This window comes from Amphibalanus amphitrite, unplaced genomic scaffold (genome assembly GCF_019059575.1).
Source record: "Amphibalanus amphitrite isolate SeventyFive unplaced genomic scaffold, NRLGWU_Aamphi_draft 000971F_arrow, whole genome shotgun sequence".
Classification (NCBI taxonomy): Eukaryota; Metazoa; Arthropoda; class Thecostraca; order Balanomorpha; family Balanidae; genus Amphibalanus; species Amphibalanus amphitrite.
The window spans coordinates 41,480-61,307 of NW_024882465.1; the positions used below are offsets into that span (position 1 = coordinate 41,480).

Here is a 19,828-nt window from a genome sequence, read left to right on the forward strand (position 1 = left end):
AAACGCGGACACCGACAGAAAGAGCCAGTTGGTACGACCCCCCCACACACACTCGCGTTTGGCCCCTGATTGAGCTAGAGCTTCGCGGAAAAACGAGCGTGTTGCCCGTCACGGGAGAAAGCCGATGATACCCAATTTTAAGGTCCTAGGTCATCCATTGACCTTCCATCCCAGGTCAGGTCAATGACCCAGAAGTCGAGGAAATTGGGACCTGTTAGAAAGTCGTAAAGTGTGGCCGCATTGGGGGTTTTCAGGGTGCTGATCACGAATATCGTGTTAGTTTTGATCACAGCTGAGGTCATTGGGCATATAGACCAGGTCGGGTCAGGTCAGGTCAGGTCAACCAGTAGGGGTCGTGACGGGTATTCGTAATGCGTGTCAACCGCCTCTGACAGCTTCGCAACATGTTACGAAGGCACCAAAACCATTTTGTAAATGTTCAAATGGTTGCTTAATTCGAATTCAGCTCATAAAACTAGCCTACAGAAAAATGTAAACTACGAGAAACATGTAAAACTCGAAAAAGTGGACCGAGGTCACCAAAGGTCAATGACCTGACCTGACGTTCAGGTGACCTTGACATCCACCCAAATGCATGGGATCAACATCAAATCACATGTTTGAACGTTTGAAACCACAAAAAGCTTGCAAACGCCCGGATGCTAGCCGACATACGCCGAATCGCGATTCCGGCCAAACATGGTCTCGGAAAGTAGGTCACAGGTCAAAGGTCATTTGGGTCAGGGTCATGAAATTTTCAAGGTAGGTGTAAAATTGATCAATGCGAGGGTACTGAAAGTTTCGTCGCGATCAGCCGCTTTTTACGCGAGTTATTCTCGAAAAACCATAGGGGGGTTGCATCCCCCCCTTGTGCCGGCGAGGGTTAAAAAGACGGCCATAAAATTGGTGAAAGTATTACGTGTATGGCAGTCTAAAACAAGTGTTTCACAGCAAGGAGTCTGGCAGCCCAAATTTATTAGCGGTTCGCCCGCAAAGGCGGCAGTTTTCAAACTCATCAGTCATCAGCCCTGATCAAACTCACACCGTTTATCTCGCCACCTGCTAATCGGACCTAACGACCACCACCTTCAAAAAAGTTAATGAATTGGCACGAAAGTGATGTCGCTCGGTTCAGAAAGAGCGAAAACGAATATCTACCAAATTTCATCGAAAAATATTCACCGGTTTTCAAGATATTATACTTTTACTTTTGTTTACTTTTTGGGATCTCCGCTGTTCCTAGCGACTTTATTTGAAAGTGCGGCATTTGTTGCGCGCAAAGCAGCATATACCACCGCGTGCTACCAAACGTTTTAGTAAAAGATTTAAAAATCGTTAGATCTCCGCTGACGTCACAAATTCTAAGGGGGCATACCAATGCACTAGCCCCTTAGAATCCGAAAGCTGCAAGTTTGAAATTCCATATCTCCGAATTAAAGCATTTGTCGATGTTGTGAGTGCCCAAACCGGTATTTGCAGGCCATGGCCACCAATTTGGCTATCTCAACTCAAAACTAATGTTAAGGTGGGAGTGTCCCTTTAATACATCCCACAAAACTTTGGTAGGTTACACGGCGGTTTAAGCTGACCACCAACCGCTCCCGAGTCCCGGACTCCCGAATACCCGCCGTGCAGCCCTCCACAGTCTCCAATCGTGAATACAGCTGTCGGGTTGTGGGAATCCTTCTGTGAATGTCGGTACATCACACAAACTCGGCCACAGGCCGGGTACAGGTCACGCAGGAAACGAACACCTTGGGACCGTGAGAATGTCCAGGAACGGCGCAAAACGACCGGCGTGACGGCTTGTAGAACAGCTCGCGGGAATTACCGGGAAAGTGAAGTACAGCCCTAATTGTGAAAAGATGCATATCTGGGTGACTTTTCTGTGGTTTTATCCTGTGTATCACCTCAAAGACAAGATTTGAAGGAAAGATAACGAAGTGAAATAGTGAGAAGATAATTAACTTGGAGACTGATGAGTACTCATATGACGAATAATGAGGTGTTCCGATAAGGACCCTGGTCGCTGCTCGATATTTGCGTGATACTTATCAAGAGCGGACCGGGCAATATTATGACGTTTTTACTTTTTACTAATAAAGACTGATAAGCACCGTTAGTTATACTGTATCCGGAGACAATCAGGAGAAAATTGCACTTGATGGTAAGAGGGAAATGAGGCCTAAGTTAGGTAGTTTACAGGCAGTGGGTAGGCAGTAGGCCATTCGGGTAGGCACCAGATGACTCTGGAGCCCGGGCAACCACCACTCACACCCTCACTCACTACTCACCCGCTCCGGAAACATGGGCGCCCACGTACAGCTGCCCGGTGGCTTCAAACGGCGCCCGGCAGAGCGCCGCTGCCTCCTCCTTCACAGGGGGTAGCACACCGCGGGCAGCAGCCGGCCGAGAGGCCGCAGACTTCACCGCGACCTGCGCAGGGCCTAGGGCGGGCTTGGAGTCTTCAGCCTTCAGCACCTTCACCTTCTTCTTGCTGGTGGCGGCGGCGGAGGGCGTGCGCCGTTTCTGCGCTTTGCGAGATCCCGTGGGCTGCTCGCCGACACCAGACGCGGCACCGGTGGCCCTTCCACCGCCCGATGGAGCTGACGGGGGCGCCGAGCTCCGGCTGGAGCCGCGGGTCTGAACCATCTGCGTGGGGACGCCCGGCATCGACAGCTCAGTACATCGACTAGCTACTTTTGACTGCAAGTGAAGCAGCCAAATCCGAGGGAGCTAGGTGACACTTTGTGGGTTTGTCATGCTCACGGAGTCACGGCTCACCTGCTCCTTCAACTAACTCAAGATTACCAATCTTCTGACCTTCAGACTGAATATGTTAAGTTTTAGATGCAGATAAAAAGTACAGTTAAGTACCAGAGCCCATCCACTGTAAATCAGCAGCACCATCAGTTCTGATAAACTGAAGCCTAGCTGGAGCAGTGCAAACTTGGGGCAAAGGACCTTTGCTTACATTTATAAAATTGCCAATTAATATCAAACAATAACCTCAGGACTTCAAGTTCCAACTATATACCTGGTCACCAACAATATGCCTTTACCCTCCATGTGAGTTGGACTGCGTCAGTGGTCAAACTGGGTATGTCCTGTCCTAGCACCATTCTTGGGATAACAAAATCATTGCTAAAACTTCTCTTTTGCTGTTCTGATGAATTGAGTATGGAATAAATCTATCTAGATTTTATTTATTATTATTCAACCACTTTGTTATTTCAGATGAGACAGGCTATTCTATGATCATTAATAAAACTATGAAGCATGAATGGGACAATGACAATACAAGGCATCAACTCTATTCAAGTGCAAGTTAACCCTCACTTTACACCCATGTGTCTAGGACAGCCACTTGCTTCAGCCCTCATCTCACTGCCTGGAAGATATATATTTTTTAGACAAAACTGATAATAGCTTGAGGGATTGTGATCAGCCAATAGGAATTCATGGAACAGAGATGTCCCAAGCTCCACTCTGACTCTTTTGATTGGGTCTATCATTAAATGAATTATACTCTATGTATTGCTGCCAAAGTGGGAGAAACGTTTATACCTACCACAATGAGCCAAAGCTGATGTGTAGAGCCTCACACATAATGACATTAAGATTTATGAGTGACTGATGACATTATCTTTCATCTTTGAGCTGATTTTTTTTTAGAGTACCTACCCACCTACCATGCGGTGAGATGAGGGCTGTACTTAGGTCATTAGGTGCCTTCGCCCTTCATAGGATGCACCCATAGGAATTAGGATAGGATTCTGTAGTGTTTGGCAGTACTTTGAGTGTTGCGTTTCTGGCGTGGTTAAGACTTTCCTGGAGTGTTTATGTTCTCTGCGAGCTGATGTCGGGTGTTTTGGGGACTCGTCAGGGCAGTCGCTGTCTGGCATTGGATTGAAGCTGTCGTCTGCAAGAATATATAGCCGAAACGGAATACTGTTGTTATGGACCTGTGAAAGCAAGTGGGAGGACACTACAGATTCATAGGATGGTTTAGATAGTCTTGGATGCACCTATCACATTCTGAAATGAAATCTGAATCCTAGGCAAAGATATTCTATTTCTCGTCCCGAAAAAGGTGTCTTGCGTTGAGGATGTGTGCCTTGCATATATTTCCATCCAGTATGAAAAGAGCATGGGTCCCGAAAATTCTTCAGAAACTAGAGAAATTATCTACGAGAACTCTAGAGAAACTCTCGTACTGATCAATTAGGACATTCAGGGGAACATTATCAGATCGAGCAGATCGCCCAAATGCCGGTGGCTGCGATAATTTCTCTGTTTCTGAAGAATTTTCGGGACCCATGCTCTTTTCATACTGGATCGCGTGTGCCTTACAGAAACTGAAAAGTTCTTCCTATATCAAAATATAGAAAATAATATTTTGTTATAAAAAGGTTTTATTTTCTTTGCTGATTATTTTGAACATAAAAAATCATAAATCCGTTGCAAAAAAATAATTTCGTGAAAGTGAACTATTTCCTTTAATGAGCTTATAACTTATAAGCATGTTGAGCATAAGTTAACAAATGAGCAGCCCTGAAAAGTCCTGAAAGTGATAAAACCTTGTGATAATGATAATAAGTGAAAGTGATAAATAATATAGCACATCAACATACCATCAAACGCAGAACAGACTGCGCTTCAGCGAAATATCGAACTAGCATCCAAGGACCAAGTGACTGTTCGTCGTGCTAATTGAGTGTAAATATATCAATAAACGGAGTCATTTCCTCATCGGACGCTTAAATCGCTATTCTTTATCCGCACAGCAGTATAAAGTAAAGTAATCTTGCACAGCACCTATATAATATTTGTATATCTAACAGAAAGTGGCACCGGAAAAATACAAATCACCGCATGCAAGGGTGTAAGAAATAAATGTCCCTTCTGCGTCTATTTACAAGACATTTGCTGCTTCGCGGGGTTTTGATGCCATATCTCTCATGAGGATTTCCTTTATTTCTCTACTTTACCTTTATGTCAATGCATGGCCTTGGCATGGCCAGACTATTGATGGAGACTACCGAACCGAACCATGGATGAAGTAGTCTTAATCCTGATCCTAATGCCTAAAGTTGATCAATTTTACACATGCTCTAAAAATTTCATGACCCGGACCCAAGTGACCTTTGACCTGTGACGTATTTCTCGAGACCATGTTTGGCTGGAATCACGGTTCGGCGTATGTCGGCTCTCATTAGCCGCGCGTTTGCAGTCTTTCTTTTCGTGGTTTCAAGCGTTCAAACATTTGATATGATTCTGCTCCCATGCCATTTGGGTGGATGTCAAGGTCACCTGTAGGTCAGGTCAGGCCATTAACGCTTGATGACATTTTTTTCGAGTTTTGCATGTTTCTAGGCTAGTTTTCGAATTTAGCAGCAATTTGAGCATTTATGAAGCATAGTTTCGGTGCCTTCGTAACATGTCACGAAGCTGTCAGAGGCGGTTGACACGTACTACGAATACCCTACTGGTTGACCTGACCTGACCTGACCCGACCTGGCCTAAATGCATAAAGACATCATCTGCATGATCAAAACTAACATGATATTCGTGATCAGCACCTCAAAAACCCGATAGCGGCCACACTTAACGACGTTCTAACAGATCCCGATTTTCCCGACTTTTGGGTCATTGACCTGACCTGGAAGATCAATCAATGACCTATCACCTAGGACCTTAAAATTGGTTATCATCGGCTTCCTTTCGTCACGGACAGCACGCTCATTTTTCCGCGAAGCTCTAGCTCGATCAGGGGCCAAACACGAGGGGGGGGGGGTCCATATCAACCCTTGTGCCGTCGAAGGACACAAAATGGCCTGTGCCGGCGAGGTTTAACCGCCCCACTTTTTTCGCCGTGTTATAGCGCCGAATTCTGGGCATCTCTAGGGAATTGATTGAAGTTTATCGTGAAGATTTAAAAAAGCGATCAGATGATTTTGAGATATTGCGATTTCAGTGACATCATGATTTCTGAGTTTTCGACCAAAACGGCATAAGTTCAAAAATAATCAAGGTAAAATTACAGAACAGATTTACACGCCTTCTGCAAACGCCATTAGACTGCCAATACCATGAACAATCAAATAGCTATCTTCGTTTTTTTTTTGTTCTACATTTTCCAACATCAGGACAGATCTGAATCTTGGCAATTTCTTGTGACTACTTCATAAATATGATGCATGCCATATATTTCTTAAATTGATCTTTTCGATCAAATACATACCTAGATACTCGTATGATAAAAGGAATGCCACAATCGTGTTCTACCCCCCCCCCCCCCCCAAAGTACCCATAAAACATGTCATATACTGCGAATACCAGTTTTGATATTAGGGAATGTGTGCTTTCATGATTGACCTGACCTGACCCTGAACTGTGCAAACTGACCCCTACATGGATCTGACATTCGTGTAGCTTTCGCATGAAGGATTGTCTTGACAGAGTTTATGACGAGAGACGCACACTACGAGGTGTGGAAGTCAATGCTTCTGAAAGCCCAATTTATGCTGTTTGGCCTGGACCTCACCCACTGGCGGATCCAGGCTTGCGTTTTGGGGGGGGGGGGGGGCAACTCATGCTGGAGCCAAACCTAGGGTACCCCCAAATCCTGTTTTCTCATCGGATTTAGGCCACTTATTTTTCGTCACAGCCCCGACACTATGATTTTTTTTTTAACTAGAAAGAAAAATATATAAATGGTAGCCCACCCGACCCATGCCTTTATATTACTTTGTAAGCACTTACCATTGCTTTTGTCGACCAGTTAGCCCGCTTCGAGTCAGTGCTTGGGTCCCTTTGCGGGCCGGGAGGTGGTAAAACACCCCCTGTCTAACTCAGTGACGTACCCAAGGGGGGGGGGGGGGCACGGGGGCCAAGGCCCCCCCTGAGCGCCGAAGGCGCTCAGGGGGCCCCTCAGGCCCCAGGATATTTTTTTTAAACACTGGATAAAACGTCTTTTACTCGGAAGAAAAATTGATATTAAAGTTTCATTTATGTGCCCTGGGTACCCGAGGGGCCCCTGCAGTCATCCAAGGGCCCCCAGTTTCCTGGGCCCCTGGTCGCCTAGGGGGCCTCTGGTAGCCGGGGGCCTGGTCTCATGGGGCCCCTGATAGCCTGTGGCCCCTAGTCGCCTAGGGGGCCCTGGTCGCATGGGGGGCCTCTGGTCGCATGAGGCCCCTGATCGACTGGGGGCCCCTAGTTGCCTAGGGGGCCCTGATAGCCCGGGGCCTGGTCGTATGGGCCCCTGCTAGTCTGTGACCCCTAGTCGCCTAGGGGGCCCTAGTCGCATGGGGGCCTCTGGTTGCATGATATTGAGGCCCCTGATCGCCTGTGGGTATCTAGTCGCCCAGGGGGCCCCTGGTAGCCGGGGGGCCTGGTCGCATGGGGCCCCTGGTTGTCTGGGGCCCCCGGTCGCCCCTAGTCGCCTGGGGGACCCTGGTCGCCTTGGGCCCCTGGTAGCCTGGGATCCCCTGGTCGCCTGGGGGCCCCTGATCGCCTGAGGGCCGCTGGTCACCTAGAGGGCCCCTGGTCGCCTGGGGGCCCCTGGTAGCCGGGGGTCTGGTCGCATGGGGCCCCCTGGTTGCCTGGGGGCCCCTGATCGCTTTGGGGACCTGATCGCATTGGCCCTTGGTCGCCTGGAGGGCCCTGGTCGCCTGGGGCAGTGGGGCCCCTAGTCATCTGGAGGACCTGGTCGCCTGGGAACCCCTGGTCGACTGGGGGCCCCTGGTCGGCTGAAAGTACGCTTATCACCTGATTGATCCCAAATCATCTGAGTGGCTACTGGCTACTGGATATAAGTAGTGACTGAAGTAGGCACTCATCTGAAGGAGCCAATATCTTTCACGGTGCCGGAGATATCACAGAAAAACAAAAAGGCTAAACTGAATACCCCCCAACCTTGGCCCCAAAGGCGTCATTGGCTAACACAGGGATGTGGGTCGATCTGCAATCGCATTTCCTCCTAAGTCCTATTCCTCCAATTAATACAGTGTCCCAGAATTACCCAAACATTTATTTTCTGGCTAAAAGTACAATTGCGCTCGATTCCTAGTGAAACATATAATAGCCGCGTTTACATAGGGCTAGTTGCCAGATAGTGGAATTCCGATAACGAGACATTTATTCCCCACTATTATATTATATACCTACATATCCGGAATTGGAGGATGTTCAGTAATTGAGGCGCTCGCTCATAAAATGCCGTGCGTTTCATGCACACTCCTCAAGCAAAAATATTTTTACTTTCCAATTTTCCACATTTTCTCAAGGCTTAGACCGTTACAGAGACCGTTTTAATTGACTTTGATGAAGTTGAACGCGAGAAATCACAACCAAATGCTACATTAGGTTGTAAAGAACTGAATTGCGTTTTCCCACACACGTGGCGTTTTCTCACCTACGTCTGCAGGAGAGACCGGACCCACTATGCCCCCCCCCCCCACCATCGAAAGGTTCTTCATGACTCCCGGGGGCCCCCGGGGAACCTGGGGGGCCCTATACACTGTGGGGGGCCCCTTCGAAAGCAGGTGGCCCCCTCCTGGGCGAAATCCTGGGTACGTGCCTGGCTAACTCGGCTCCTAGGCCACGCACTGATTGAACTATGTTTCATTATCGTTTGGGGGAGGGGGCAAACGGGCCACTTTAGACCTCTGGGAAGGTGGCATGGCCCTAAATGCCCCCTCCCTGGATCCGCCAGTGTAAGAGACCATTGGAGCTGCAGTTGGGTACCTCAGACGTCAGGGTACGCCCTCAGATGTATAGGACTCGCATGGAGACCTCTTATGCTATAGTGGACTGAAAGGACCCAAAGGAGCCTGTCAAGGGCTCCCGGAGATAGACGTGGGCCCTCAGGAGCCCGCCAGAGCCCCCAATAAGGGATAAGTGAGGCATACCAAGTGCCTGCAATTGCATATTGCATAAGCCATAACGCCTTTACAAATCAATATATTATGTATCAGTGGCAGATCCAAGGGGGGCCACATGGGTCATGACTCATGACCCCCCTTGGTGCCCGGGGGCACCACAGGCGTGTCAGGGGCACCACCGGCCTAGCAGGGGCACCACCAGCCCGCCAGGGGCACCACAGGCCTAGCAAGTAGCAAGGGCACCACGGGCCTGTGAGGGGCCCCACAGGCTTGTCAGGGGCACCCCAGGTCTGTCAGGGACACCAGAGACCTGCCAGGGGCGCCGCCGGCCTCGCAGGGGCACCATGGGCCTGTCAAAGGGGCACCAGAGACCTAGTAGGGATACCACAGGCCTTACAGGGGCACCACCGGCCTTACAGGGGCACCGTGGGCCTGTCAGGGGCATCACAGTCCTGTCAGGGCCCAGGGGCACCAGCGGCCTAGCAGGGGCACCACAGGCCTGCCAGGGGTACCACCGGTCTAGCAGGGGCACCACCGGCCTCGCAGGGGCACCATGGGCTTGTCAGGGGCCCCACCGGCCTCGCAGTGGCACCACCGGCCTCGCAGGGGCACCACCGGCCTCGCAGGCATCACGGCATCACGCAGGCCCTTGGGCCTGTCGGGGGCATCACGGGCCTGTTGGGGGCACTTAAGGCTTGTCAGGGGCACCACAGTCCTGTCAGGTCCCAGGGGCATCAGCAGCCTAGCAGGGGCACCCTAGGCCCGCCAGAGGCACCACAGGCCTGCCAGGGTCCAGGGGCACCACAGGCCTAGCAAGGGCACCACGGGCCTGTCAGGGGCACCTCAGGCTCCCGTGCTACCCCCCCCCCGGATCCGCCAGTGATGCCACACCACGCGAAACACCGCCAACTACCAGCTGCCGCGCCATAAACACGTGCCAACAACAGTCTTTTTTTGAAGGTCGACTCCGCTCGCGCAACTTTTGACTGACCCTCACTGCTACCATATTGCTTCCATATTATGCTGTGGAAACTTTACTTCACCAAGTGGCTAAAAACCTCCATCAAGGTATATTTTCTTAGAAATTTTTCTGACGTTTTGGGGGGGCCAAACAGGCCACTTTAGGCCTTTGGGGGGGGGGCCATGGCCCCCGTGGCCCCCCCCCCTGGATCCGCCAGTGAGTCCTCACCCGACCTGTGACCTCAAAATTCAACTTTCAAATAATCATCTGAAGCGTCGTACCGCTTTCTTTCGTTTGCTACCTAGTGCGTTTCGCTGCATCTATTGGTTCTCAAATCTCAAGTTATCGGCTGAGGGCGTTAAACCCTCACCACCACCCCCCCCCCCACCCTAGACAAACGGCGGGTGGTGAAATACCTCAGCAACTGCCGGTTTAAAGGAATAGCATAAAATCATGTTTTCTGCTGTAAAATTTACCCGATGATAATGGCGCTCACCAAGCTTTCGTCAGTATTTCACTATAATAATATCTGTTTCACCTGCAGGTAATGTTGATAAAATCAAAGAAACAATTGTGTCATGAATAAGGGCAGGGGCGCCGTATCTACCCTGGGCATTTAAGACGGTTTGTTAGGGAGTTAGGACGGCTCTCCCCTACCTACCTACCACGAGATCCCATATAAAGACCTCACTTCGAGAAGTTCAAGCAGGCCCCGATTTTCCCGACATTTGGGTCACTGACCTGACTTGAAAGGTCAACCAATGGACTAGGACCTTTAACTTTGATGTCATATTAGCTCCCTCTCGTTAATTCAAAATATATTAGTGCTGTTCATGGCAGGTATCATGTATTGGTCACGTTCCGTTACAACGAAGAATACCTATGCGAAGCTCTGGGAGAAATATGAAGGCTTCGGCAATCAGCATATCATCTGTTTCAAGACCTTCTGTTTTTAGTTGAGTGTCGACCTTTGTGGTCGTTTTGTTCCCGTGTTATGAGAGAAGCATATGGGAAAAACTGAAGCAGCAAAATTAGCTAACTTAAACTGTAAAACGGTTAATTCCTGTCGATTCTCTCAAAACCACACCAAACAGCATGCTATGACTGATATACAAGACCTTAATTGAAGATTATTGCTAAATCTGCAAGTAACGGGACCTATGGCAAGCATTAGGTATGCCCAGATCATTAGGTAGGTAGTCTATGCGCAATGCACATAGACTAGCCTCATTTTTTCCTGGACGGCCCTGCCACAGTAGACTGTCCCGCAATACACCGGTGTATGCCGGGAAGCCTACCGTGCAGGCGTTCCGCCCGTTCGCTCCCACTATCCCACGGCTTATCTTAATCTTTGCTTATCTCAGGTGCCGTTTGGGTAACATAGATAGAAACCGATCTCTATTTGCTATTCGAATGGTTTTGACGTAAACACGAGCTCGCCAGTAGCTATCGAAGTATAAAAAAATGATGGAAAGGAGGCGTTTGAAATGAAAGCAGCGTGTATCACTCAAGACCTCGAAGTACTTAGAACGTTTGATGTAAGTCAAGCTAAAATTGTAAGCTAGTTTGCTCCCTTAAGATGCTAGGACGATAAAGAGTGTCTTAACTTATTTTTGTGAGCAGTTAATTCCTTTTAATACATTTAAAAGATTTGCGTAAGCCAAAAACGGACACTGGCTGTGACAAACCTTTTGTACTTTACCCAAACAAATCAAAACCACATTAAATGGCAACATTTTTAAACTGCATTGACTGAGCGAAACATACCCCCCGCTCAATACTTTAGCCTTCAACTATTTTCCTTTTATAGTTGTAAGTCCTTTCAAGGAGCAAACAAGTCAACCCATAAACAAAATGTCAGAGCGTTTCAGGTCTCTCCTAAAAAGTCACAAAGGTTTACACAAGTTAATGAGGTAATGTAAACTAAGCTTATGTTTTATGTGCGTAGATATGTGCTACCTATTTACACTACTATGCACTTGTTGAGACCATGCAGCTTATGTTATTTCGCATCCGTATTTTACAACACACACCATGCTGTTTGGATCGCCCGAAACGTCGCGAGCGAGCAGCTGGGTTTCCGCAATTACTGAACGTGTCGTGTAGCCGTGTTTTGGTTAGTGACCGTGTCCATATGTACGGGAGTGTCGTTTTTATATACGTTGTCTGGAAACACTCCACCAAGTCTGGAGCAGCCGGTGCCAGCGCTCCAGAAAGTCCGTGCCTTGACGCCCCGGGAAGCCAGTGTTTCGACCATACGAAGCGCACACAGACACAGGCACAAACACTGTACACTGTACACACACCGGGCCGCATCGTCAGGTTTATTAAATCTCCGGGATCACATGATGAATGAGTGAATCTAGAGCCGGTGGCCCACGCCAAGCCGGGGGTAAAATGCAGATATTGAGACTAACCTATAAGAGCCCACTACCGAAGCGATGCACCACCGCCAGCGGACACCGGAGGGGAAACCGAGGCTGCGAGAAACTCTACGTGTGAACAGGCATCTTTACGTTTTGTGAACTAAATTAAGCAAACAATTACTAAGTTTGAAAATCGCACACTAATAGGATAGGAGGTATGCATGTGCACACATTATGTAGAAGAAGCATTGCCTGGCTAAGTGCATGTGCTTTACTAAGAAAATTATTCAATACAGTTTATCTTTTCGGCAAAGAAAGTTTCTCGGCCGGTGCTGCCATTCCGCTCCGCTGACGGTACTGCCTCCTGCTTCCTGCCGCTACCGACTAAACTAGGTTAATATAGTAGAAAAAAGAACTTAACTACAAACTAACGATAAAGGCAATCAATGCAGTGCATCAAAACATGTTTGCGATGAGCTGCTGTACATCATTGGCAGGATGTCATGGCTTGTAGCGACAACATCGCAGCGCCAGTGGATCCTGCACCGACCGCTCTACCGGCTCTCAGAAAATCATTAGTCAATGCGGTAAAATGATTAACTTTGAGCAGTCAAATGAAGACAGAGGTAAAAGTCTACCATAAAATTTGGCCGTGTAGAGTTCATTGAAGGATAAACTCATGCATTTCCGTGAGAAATAACCCGGCAACGGTCGGTGCCGACTCCACTGATGCGACACGGAGCAGTCATCATTGATGGAAAAATTATAAAGCATTATGACATGAATGATGAGTGAGCTGCACTGAGTCGGCCGACCGGCTGCCCCGGATGGGAGGCCGCCGGTCGGCGTGTCAGCGCCGCCGCCCGCCGCCCGACCCGGGGCCCAGGCGCCCGGGGCAGCGCGGCGGGCGCAGTCTTTATATGTACATGATGTGAAAGCGATGGTACAGTCGGACACGGTCTCCAACACACGACAGTGGCGCCGAGCCGCTGGCGGCTACACAGCTCGTGCACAGCGCGTATGTACACACAGACGCACACACACAAACATACAGACACGCACGCCGCCAAAGGCTCTGGCTCGCCATCACAAAAAGGCGGCGGCACGCGCACAGATCCAAAGCAGGAGATCTCGTTCAGGCGCCGCCCGCGTACATACTCACTGCGTGCCGGAGCCGCCGTCTCGGGTCGGCTGGTCGGCCCTCGTCGCCGGAACAGTGCAGCAGCGGGCCACCGGCGGCGTCCGTAATGCCTCCCGAGAGCCCGTGCGGCGCACCGCTGCATCACCATCCGGCTCTCTGCGCCGCCGCTGCCGCCATCCCGCTGCTGAGGCTCATTTGATATATCACTGTCTCTTCCTTTTGTTCCTTCCCTTTCCGTTCGGCTTTGCCACTAAAGGAACCACGTTGCGTACCGGCCCATTTCGCCCTGGGCCTGGCCCATCTCGGTTCTTAGGCAATGACGAGCTGACTTGGCGTTCGTATTACGTGTTGGCACAGTGGGACCGTAACAGCCAGGTCGATTGCCCATTTCGTTCAGCAGCTCATCAAACTCCTCTGATGACATGGCAAGGGTCTTACAGCCCGGGCCCCTCTCGTTATCTCGGAACAGTTTGAAATTGCTCGGAGCTATTTGGAGATACCTGCTCGCGGCAGCCCGGGCCGTGGAATTTGGTGTACCGACTGCCGTGTCAGAGGTCTATAGTCTGTCATAGTTGAGCCACAGCCGAGCCACAGCCGAGCGAGCCACCGGAACTCACTGCAGCTCGCCTCTCTGCGCCGGGAGTACCAGAACACCTTCCTCCCGGTACCCGATACACCCTCCCAGCCCCGGGGTGCTGCCGCCGGCGACCCTCAGCAGTCAGCACCCCTCAGCGCTGTTCGCCTCGCCTCACCGGCCGGCCGTCTGACCTTTGCTACCGCGGTCAGAATGTTCGAGCTCTTCGATCTTCTTCACAAGGTGCTTGGCTGCGAACAGACAGAAAATCGCACGTAATTATGACAGACTTGGCAGATGAAAAAAATGGTGGAGAGGAGAAGAAACTGGCATAGTTACAGTGAATGTCAAAGTCATTGTTTCGTTAACCAAACTGACGGTTTAAGGTGTTTTGTGTGACGTCACGTGACTGTATCAGTCATAAATTTTACTGCCGTCCTCGCCATGCATCGATAACCGCAGGCCGCCGCAAGTCGTTATACAAGTTCCCCACCTATCTACAAACTCCATATTACCCATAATCAAACCGAAGTTCGGCTAATCACGCTCATGAGGTCGACTGAATCTCTCCTGATAAATGACAGGTAATCGATCGCAGCCGCTGCGAGTGAGTCGAGCTCAGCGGACATCCGTCAGCCCCCATCGCGGCACGGAGCCATTTAGCCAGCCGACCTGAAGGACCGGCCGCCGGAACATAATTCCGAGTTTGCGCAGGCCGTCCGATGCGGGCGATCTGTGATTAATTTCGAGTCTGCGAGGCCGTCCCGGAAGCGCACCCGCTCGGGGAATTGGATTACCAATGTGTCCTACAGCCGCTTCAGGCTGACATGTTGCTCCATTGAGATGCATGGCATCGGTGACGCGTGCCACGCTGTCCATTTAGAATACCCCAGCACCGGGGAGTTTTCAAATGGACTGACAGGCAAAATTACATTTTTTGCGAGGCTGACTTCTCCCGGGAAGCTGCAGGTGCCAGTGAATGGTAATCACCGTCTGAGCTGCTGCTGGGATACTGAACAGCCATACTTTCCTGGGTTTCAGCACAGCTACGCTTGGTTCGTGGAATAGCCGCGGGGCCCTAATGCACCAAGTTCCCAGAACCTCAGTAGCCCCACAGCGTCTTTCCAGGCATTCAGCAGATATGCTTTTCGCATTAGTTTATATGTACCGAAGAGATGCGAACAGCGGAGCCGTCGCCATTGAGAACACACTTGCATAACCTTTGGCTGCAGGTAAAATCCATTATATTAAATAGCGTTTGCTCGCTAATCTTTGACCATCGCCTCCAAAATGGCGGCCGATCCCGCCGCTCTCTTACCGTACTGCATCCGTTTCAGTTCGGTGAGGTGCTGCATGAGCCTGCTGGTCAGCCTGCTGAAGTCCTCCCGGCCGGCGTTCTCCACGGCGCGCCAGTAGACGTAGTTGCCGTACTGATCCTGACACATCTCGAAAAACTCTCTGAAACGGTGCAGGAAAAAAAAATGCATTCCAGTGAGTCGACATTCGACGGAAAGGCTTACGGCGAGAAAAACACGAAAATAGCAACAGAGTAAGAGCAATACACCTGGAGGAATGTGATAACCTAACGGCGGTCTATATGATAAGCAAACACTAAAACAGTTGTATAGTTATTGGCCCGTATGGGCCTTAAAGACCATACGGGCAATCTTATTTCGGCTAAGTTTTACCCGCACACTTTGAAAGGGCTGTAACGCATCAACGCATCACACACTGCACGGGAACTTGGGTATCGCCTTTACTGAATACAATCATGAAACACGAATTGGATTACACAAGTTTCGCCATCGAAGTTCGAAGAAGCGTTCGAGTGTGTGGGGCGTATGTATACGGAATGAAGGTCGTCCAATTCCCATCTGCGAGTTACGGCCGTGTAGTGAGACCAAAGAGTTCAGCGGCACGCCCCGGTAACCGCCCCGACCGCCTAAAGGGACAGCGGCAACGAGCAGCAATTCGCCCGAATGGCGGCGCAAAGTGACGGCTATCGTTCCTTGAACTGACTCGCACGCGCCTTATGTACCCACGGGGATGCTTACCCCATGGAAATCGACCCCTTTGGCTCAGCCTAGCTACTTCTACCAAAACGCTAGCATTTTTTAGCATCTAGAAACTGAGCGCTTCCATGACCTACTCCGCTAGTCCGTAGAATAGCGCAGTCGAGTTGAGGACAGTGAATGAAATGAAACTAGCACTGAAAGTGCTCCCATAGAGATATTCTCCTCGTATATCTCTATGAATAACATCTCTGCCGTTCTGCACTTCCCGACAACAACAGAATACATCTGACCTCTCGGGGTTCCATCAGGCCATCTGTCGGCCCTGCCCTCCCCAGCCCCTCCATCCTCTCCATCGTCCTGCAGTGACGGAGCTCTGCAGAGAGCCAGCTGAGACCGGCGCTGGTCCCGCGTCCCGTTCGGCCGGTACAGATGAGAGTTCCCATTAGGCCGGGACCAGCGCGCCCGGCTAAAAAGCCAGGCGATGCGCTCGGGCGTAGCCGAAGACTGACGGTGAGCGAGCGATGGTGGAAGGACAATGGATGGCACACCGGGTGGACGATGGTGGACAGCGTGGACAGGGTGGTTGGACGAGGTGGACAATGTGGAAAGGGTATAGTTGGACAAGGTAAGTTATTTGCAAGTTGCAACACTATGGTAACTATGTGGAGTTTGATACGGTGAATAGTAAGCAGGAGTATCGGCAAGTTCAGTAAATATTGGGACGTGGATGTCGGATGATGACGGACGTGTATCGTATCCGATCCATGCAGCAGTCAGCGATAGAGGAAATGATCTACGACGGACGAATACGGCGATTGATTTGGCACACGCGTAAAGCGATACAAGTAACTTATAATTTCAAAAGAACGGTATTGACGACTCGGACTGTAGAATATGACAAACGAATAAATGACCTTGTACGATTTCCATAATGCTCAGCCAGGCTCCTTTCATAGGCTCAGCCAAAGCCGTGGTTCTTGTGGAGTGGTCTGATATGCCTGTCTACTTAGAACTGGCGATTTGGGAAATAAGACCCAGTATCAAGGTCTCGCAACACACGAAACCGGTGCCTGAATTCACGGTAAATTTAACTAAACCTCAGTTTTACATTCCATTTTAAATGTAAGCGTATAGTAAAACACTTTGGAGTACGGATTATCAAGAGCCTGTCAGAATTTCCATGCATCTTGACGCCATAGTAATTTCACTCACTTTCCTAGTGCTCTTTCAAAACAGCCCATCTCTTCGGCCGAGCGCCGTCATCATTTCAGCACCGCCCGAGCTCTCACTACCAGTGCACCCACCACTCATCCCTCCGCCCCCGCCTCAGCTCTGCAACGGCCTCTGCCGTGACCGTGCACCCATCCAGTCCCACCCTCCACCCCACCCCACCCACCCCATCTCATCCAACTCCCTCCATCCCGACTCACTGGTCGGTGAAGGCCAGGACCTCCTCGATGAGCTGCTGTCGCGTGTCGGCCGGCGCGTACTGCAGACACTTCTCCACGAACGGACTGCAGTACTTGTTGCGGGAGCCGTGCAGTACCCGGCCGCGCAGTCTCTCGGCCATTCTCCGCCGGTCCGGCTCGGCGCCGAACTGGACGATGTGCTGGGCCACGTAGTTGGCGTACTGGTCGTAGAGGAGCCTCTCGCTGCTGAGCGAGTGCAGCTCGTCGACCAGCGGACGGGTCTGCTCCTCGGCAGCGTGCTCCAGCAGACGCTGGATCACGCGGCACCCGTAGGCGTTGGCCGATAGGGTGCCCATGTGGCCGCGGAATGCACGCACCATCAGCTCCGGGATCGGATTCACCGCCTCGAAACACTTCTGGATCACGTGGTTACCGTTCTGGTCCCGGCACAGTCTGACAACGTGACCGTCGAACTCACGAGTGACCTTCGATAGTTGGCTGTGGTCGAGAGTCTCCAGGGCCTTCTGCACTACGCGACAGCCGTACATTTGTACGGACATCTCCACTATGTGGCCCTGCATTCGCTGCAGTAGCGTGGCGCGTTGTTCTGGCGTACCGAGCTCGAACAGCTTCTGGATGACATAGTTACCGAACACGTCGTCCATCAGGGTGAAGGCGTGTGGCGCGATCTCGTCGAAGGCCAGCCGGCGCCCCTCGTCTGCGGCGTGTTCGAGCCGCTGCTGGAGCCAGCGCGAGCCGTGCTGGTCCTGGGAGAACTCCACCAGGTGACCGGCAGCGTCGCGGATCTGCAGACCAGGCAGCTGGTTGTTTCGGAACTCCTCGAGGAAGCGGCCGCGCGCGGGCCGTCCGCCGGCGCGGCTGGAGTGTCCCCGGCGGCTGGACTGCGGCTGGCTGGCGGTCAGCAGACCGGCGGCCTGGGCTGTCTGAAGACCAGCCAGACCCAGAGGCCGGGCCCATAGGGGCTCCAGCTCCAGACCAGTGGGCATCCGCGCGGTCACAGACGTCAGTGGAGCGCCCAGGATGTTCTGAAAGCCGGCCATCGAGAGCGCCAGCGGCAGAGACTCTGGGAAGGCAGTGATGGTGGGGTGATGTCAGAGGAAGCAAATACAACGCCTAAACATCGAGAAAAATGGTCCGCTTTCGCTATACCTATTTCAGGGAAAATAAACTTCATCAGTTGCAATGCAATATATCCTGGATTAAACGAACAAATTATTTCCGACATCATATTGCGTAGCGATAGTTTATGAAAGCATTTCACAGACCGTCTACGGACTTCGTCCATTTTCAACCAGGATATGGTAGCTTAGACCTCGAGTAGCAGGCGAATGCCGCACACACGCGAGTGAGGCCATGCACATTGCACATAATACGACCTGAGTCGGTCGGAACACGACACCTCGTGCGCCAGTTTGGCGGCGACCGGGACCGGACGAGGCGCCACCTGCGGTCCAGTGTCGCCATCAAGGACAACCGGTGCACGGGAAAACATGGCAGGCCGCCGCATTGTTCCATAAACCGGCGTGAGACCGACCAGCGCCATTCTGCGTGCAAATTTGGAGCTGTGGCGAGTGCCGTCCTAATGATGGAAACAAAATTAAAACAGTCCTTATCGCGGTTTACACGGCAGACGGATCCGCATGAAGAACCGTTATGTTAGGTAAACCGTTGAATGGTTTCCATAGAGATAAACAGTTACACAGGTACCTATACACGGCTAAAAGTTTTGGACATCATTGAACCCTGTGTGCATCACATCATTAAACGTCAGCTCTAAGTGTAATATCATGAATTCCGTCCATAACAATTTTTCATCTCAAGCACCAATAATAAAACGTCGCCGCCAAGCCGGCCATCATGAGAGGAATTCGCGTCATGCGGTCATAAGCCAGCCACGTCCTCCCTCGGCCGCTGGGGGCCGGAAGCGGGCAGAACGGGGCCGTCCTCCATCCGACCGCCATCAATCTCCGACACATGAGTTCAATCTCCTTTTTGAGCCGGCTGCCGTTTGCGTAATCGAGCCGGTCCGTCAGCTCGAACAAAGGCCGTGCACTGCTGCACGACATTCGGTGCCGGCCGACCCGCCGCGGCTCAGCCGGCAGTGCCACATCGCGGCCGTGCTCACAACCGGTTTTAATAACCAATTTCGTCAGAGCGGAAACAGGTTTTCGAGTTTCCTCACAATTTTTAGCGAGCTGTGGCTTGCAGAGCGAGGCCGGTCCGGTGAGCAGGGGCGGCGGAGCGGCGGCGTCGTGTGAGGGGCCCCTGTCCGAGCTAAGGATCGTGGGATGGTCTGTATAATCTGTAAACTGTGACGCCGGTAGTGTGAAGATTCAAGAGAACTTGACTACCAACGATAATGCTTGAAGCCTCTCATTTCTCAAACTCTATTAGGAAAATTGAGCAACGTTGATTGAGCACTTCCTTTCCGCATTGCAAATGGTTACAGGCCACCA

The 19,828-nt window shown here is 51.0% G+C and overlaps 2 protein-coding genes across 5 annotated transcripts in view; both read right to left on the reverse strand.

The window, feature by feature from the left end:
* The window catches only part of LOC122368723 (probable endonuclease 4), a 39,748-nt gene extending 25,717 nt beyond the window's left edge, over positions 1 to 14,031 (reverse strand). The window contains exons 1-2 of one of the 3 annotated variants that reach the window (XM_043342934.1): positions 13,375 to 14,031; positions 2,295 to 2,652 (exon numbers count right to left, since the gene is read on the reverse strand). In XM_043342934.1, coding sequence (XP_043198869.1) covers positions 2,295 to 2,652 — 358 coding nt within the window. In that variant the 5' untranslated portion in view covers positions 13,375 to 14,031. Of the gene's footprint in view, positions 1 to 2,294; positions 2,653 to 3,062; positions 3,226 to 4,634; positions 4,910 to 13,374 lie in introns of those variants that run through there. The other 2 variants (XM_043342935.1, XM_043342933.1) reach the window with 2 other exon arrangements.
* Positions 12,157 to 19,828, reverse strand: part of LOC122368722 (maternal protein pumilio-like) — a 29,059-nt gene continuing 21,387 nt past the window's right edge. For both annotated transcript variants that reach the window (XM_043342932.1, XM_043342931.1), the window contains exons 5-7: positions 17,373 to 18,435; positions 15,246 to 15,385; positions 12,157 to 14,178 (exon numbers count right to left, since the gene is read on the reverse strand). In XM_043342932.1, coding sequence (XP_043198867.1) covers positions 14,102 to 14,178; positions 15,246 to 15,385; positions 17,373 to 18,435 — 1,280 coding nt within the window. In that variant the 3' untranslated portion in view covers positions 12,157 to 14,101. The remainder of the gene's footprint in view (positions 14,179 to 15,245; positions 15,386 to 17,372; positions 18,436 to 19,828) is intronic.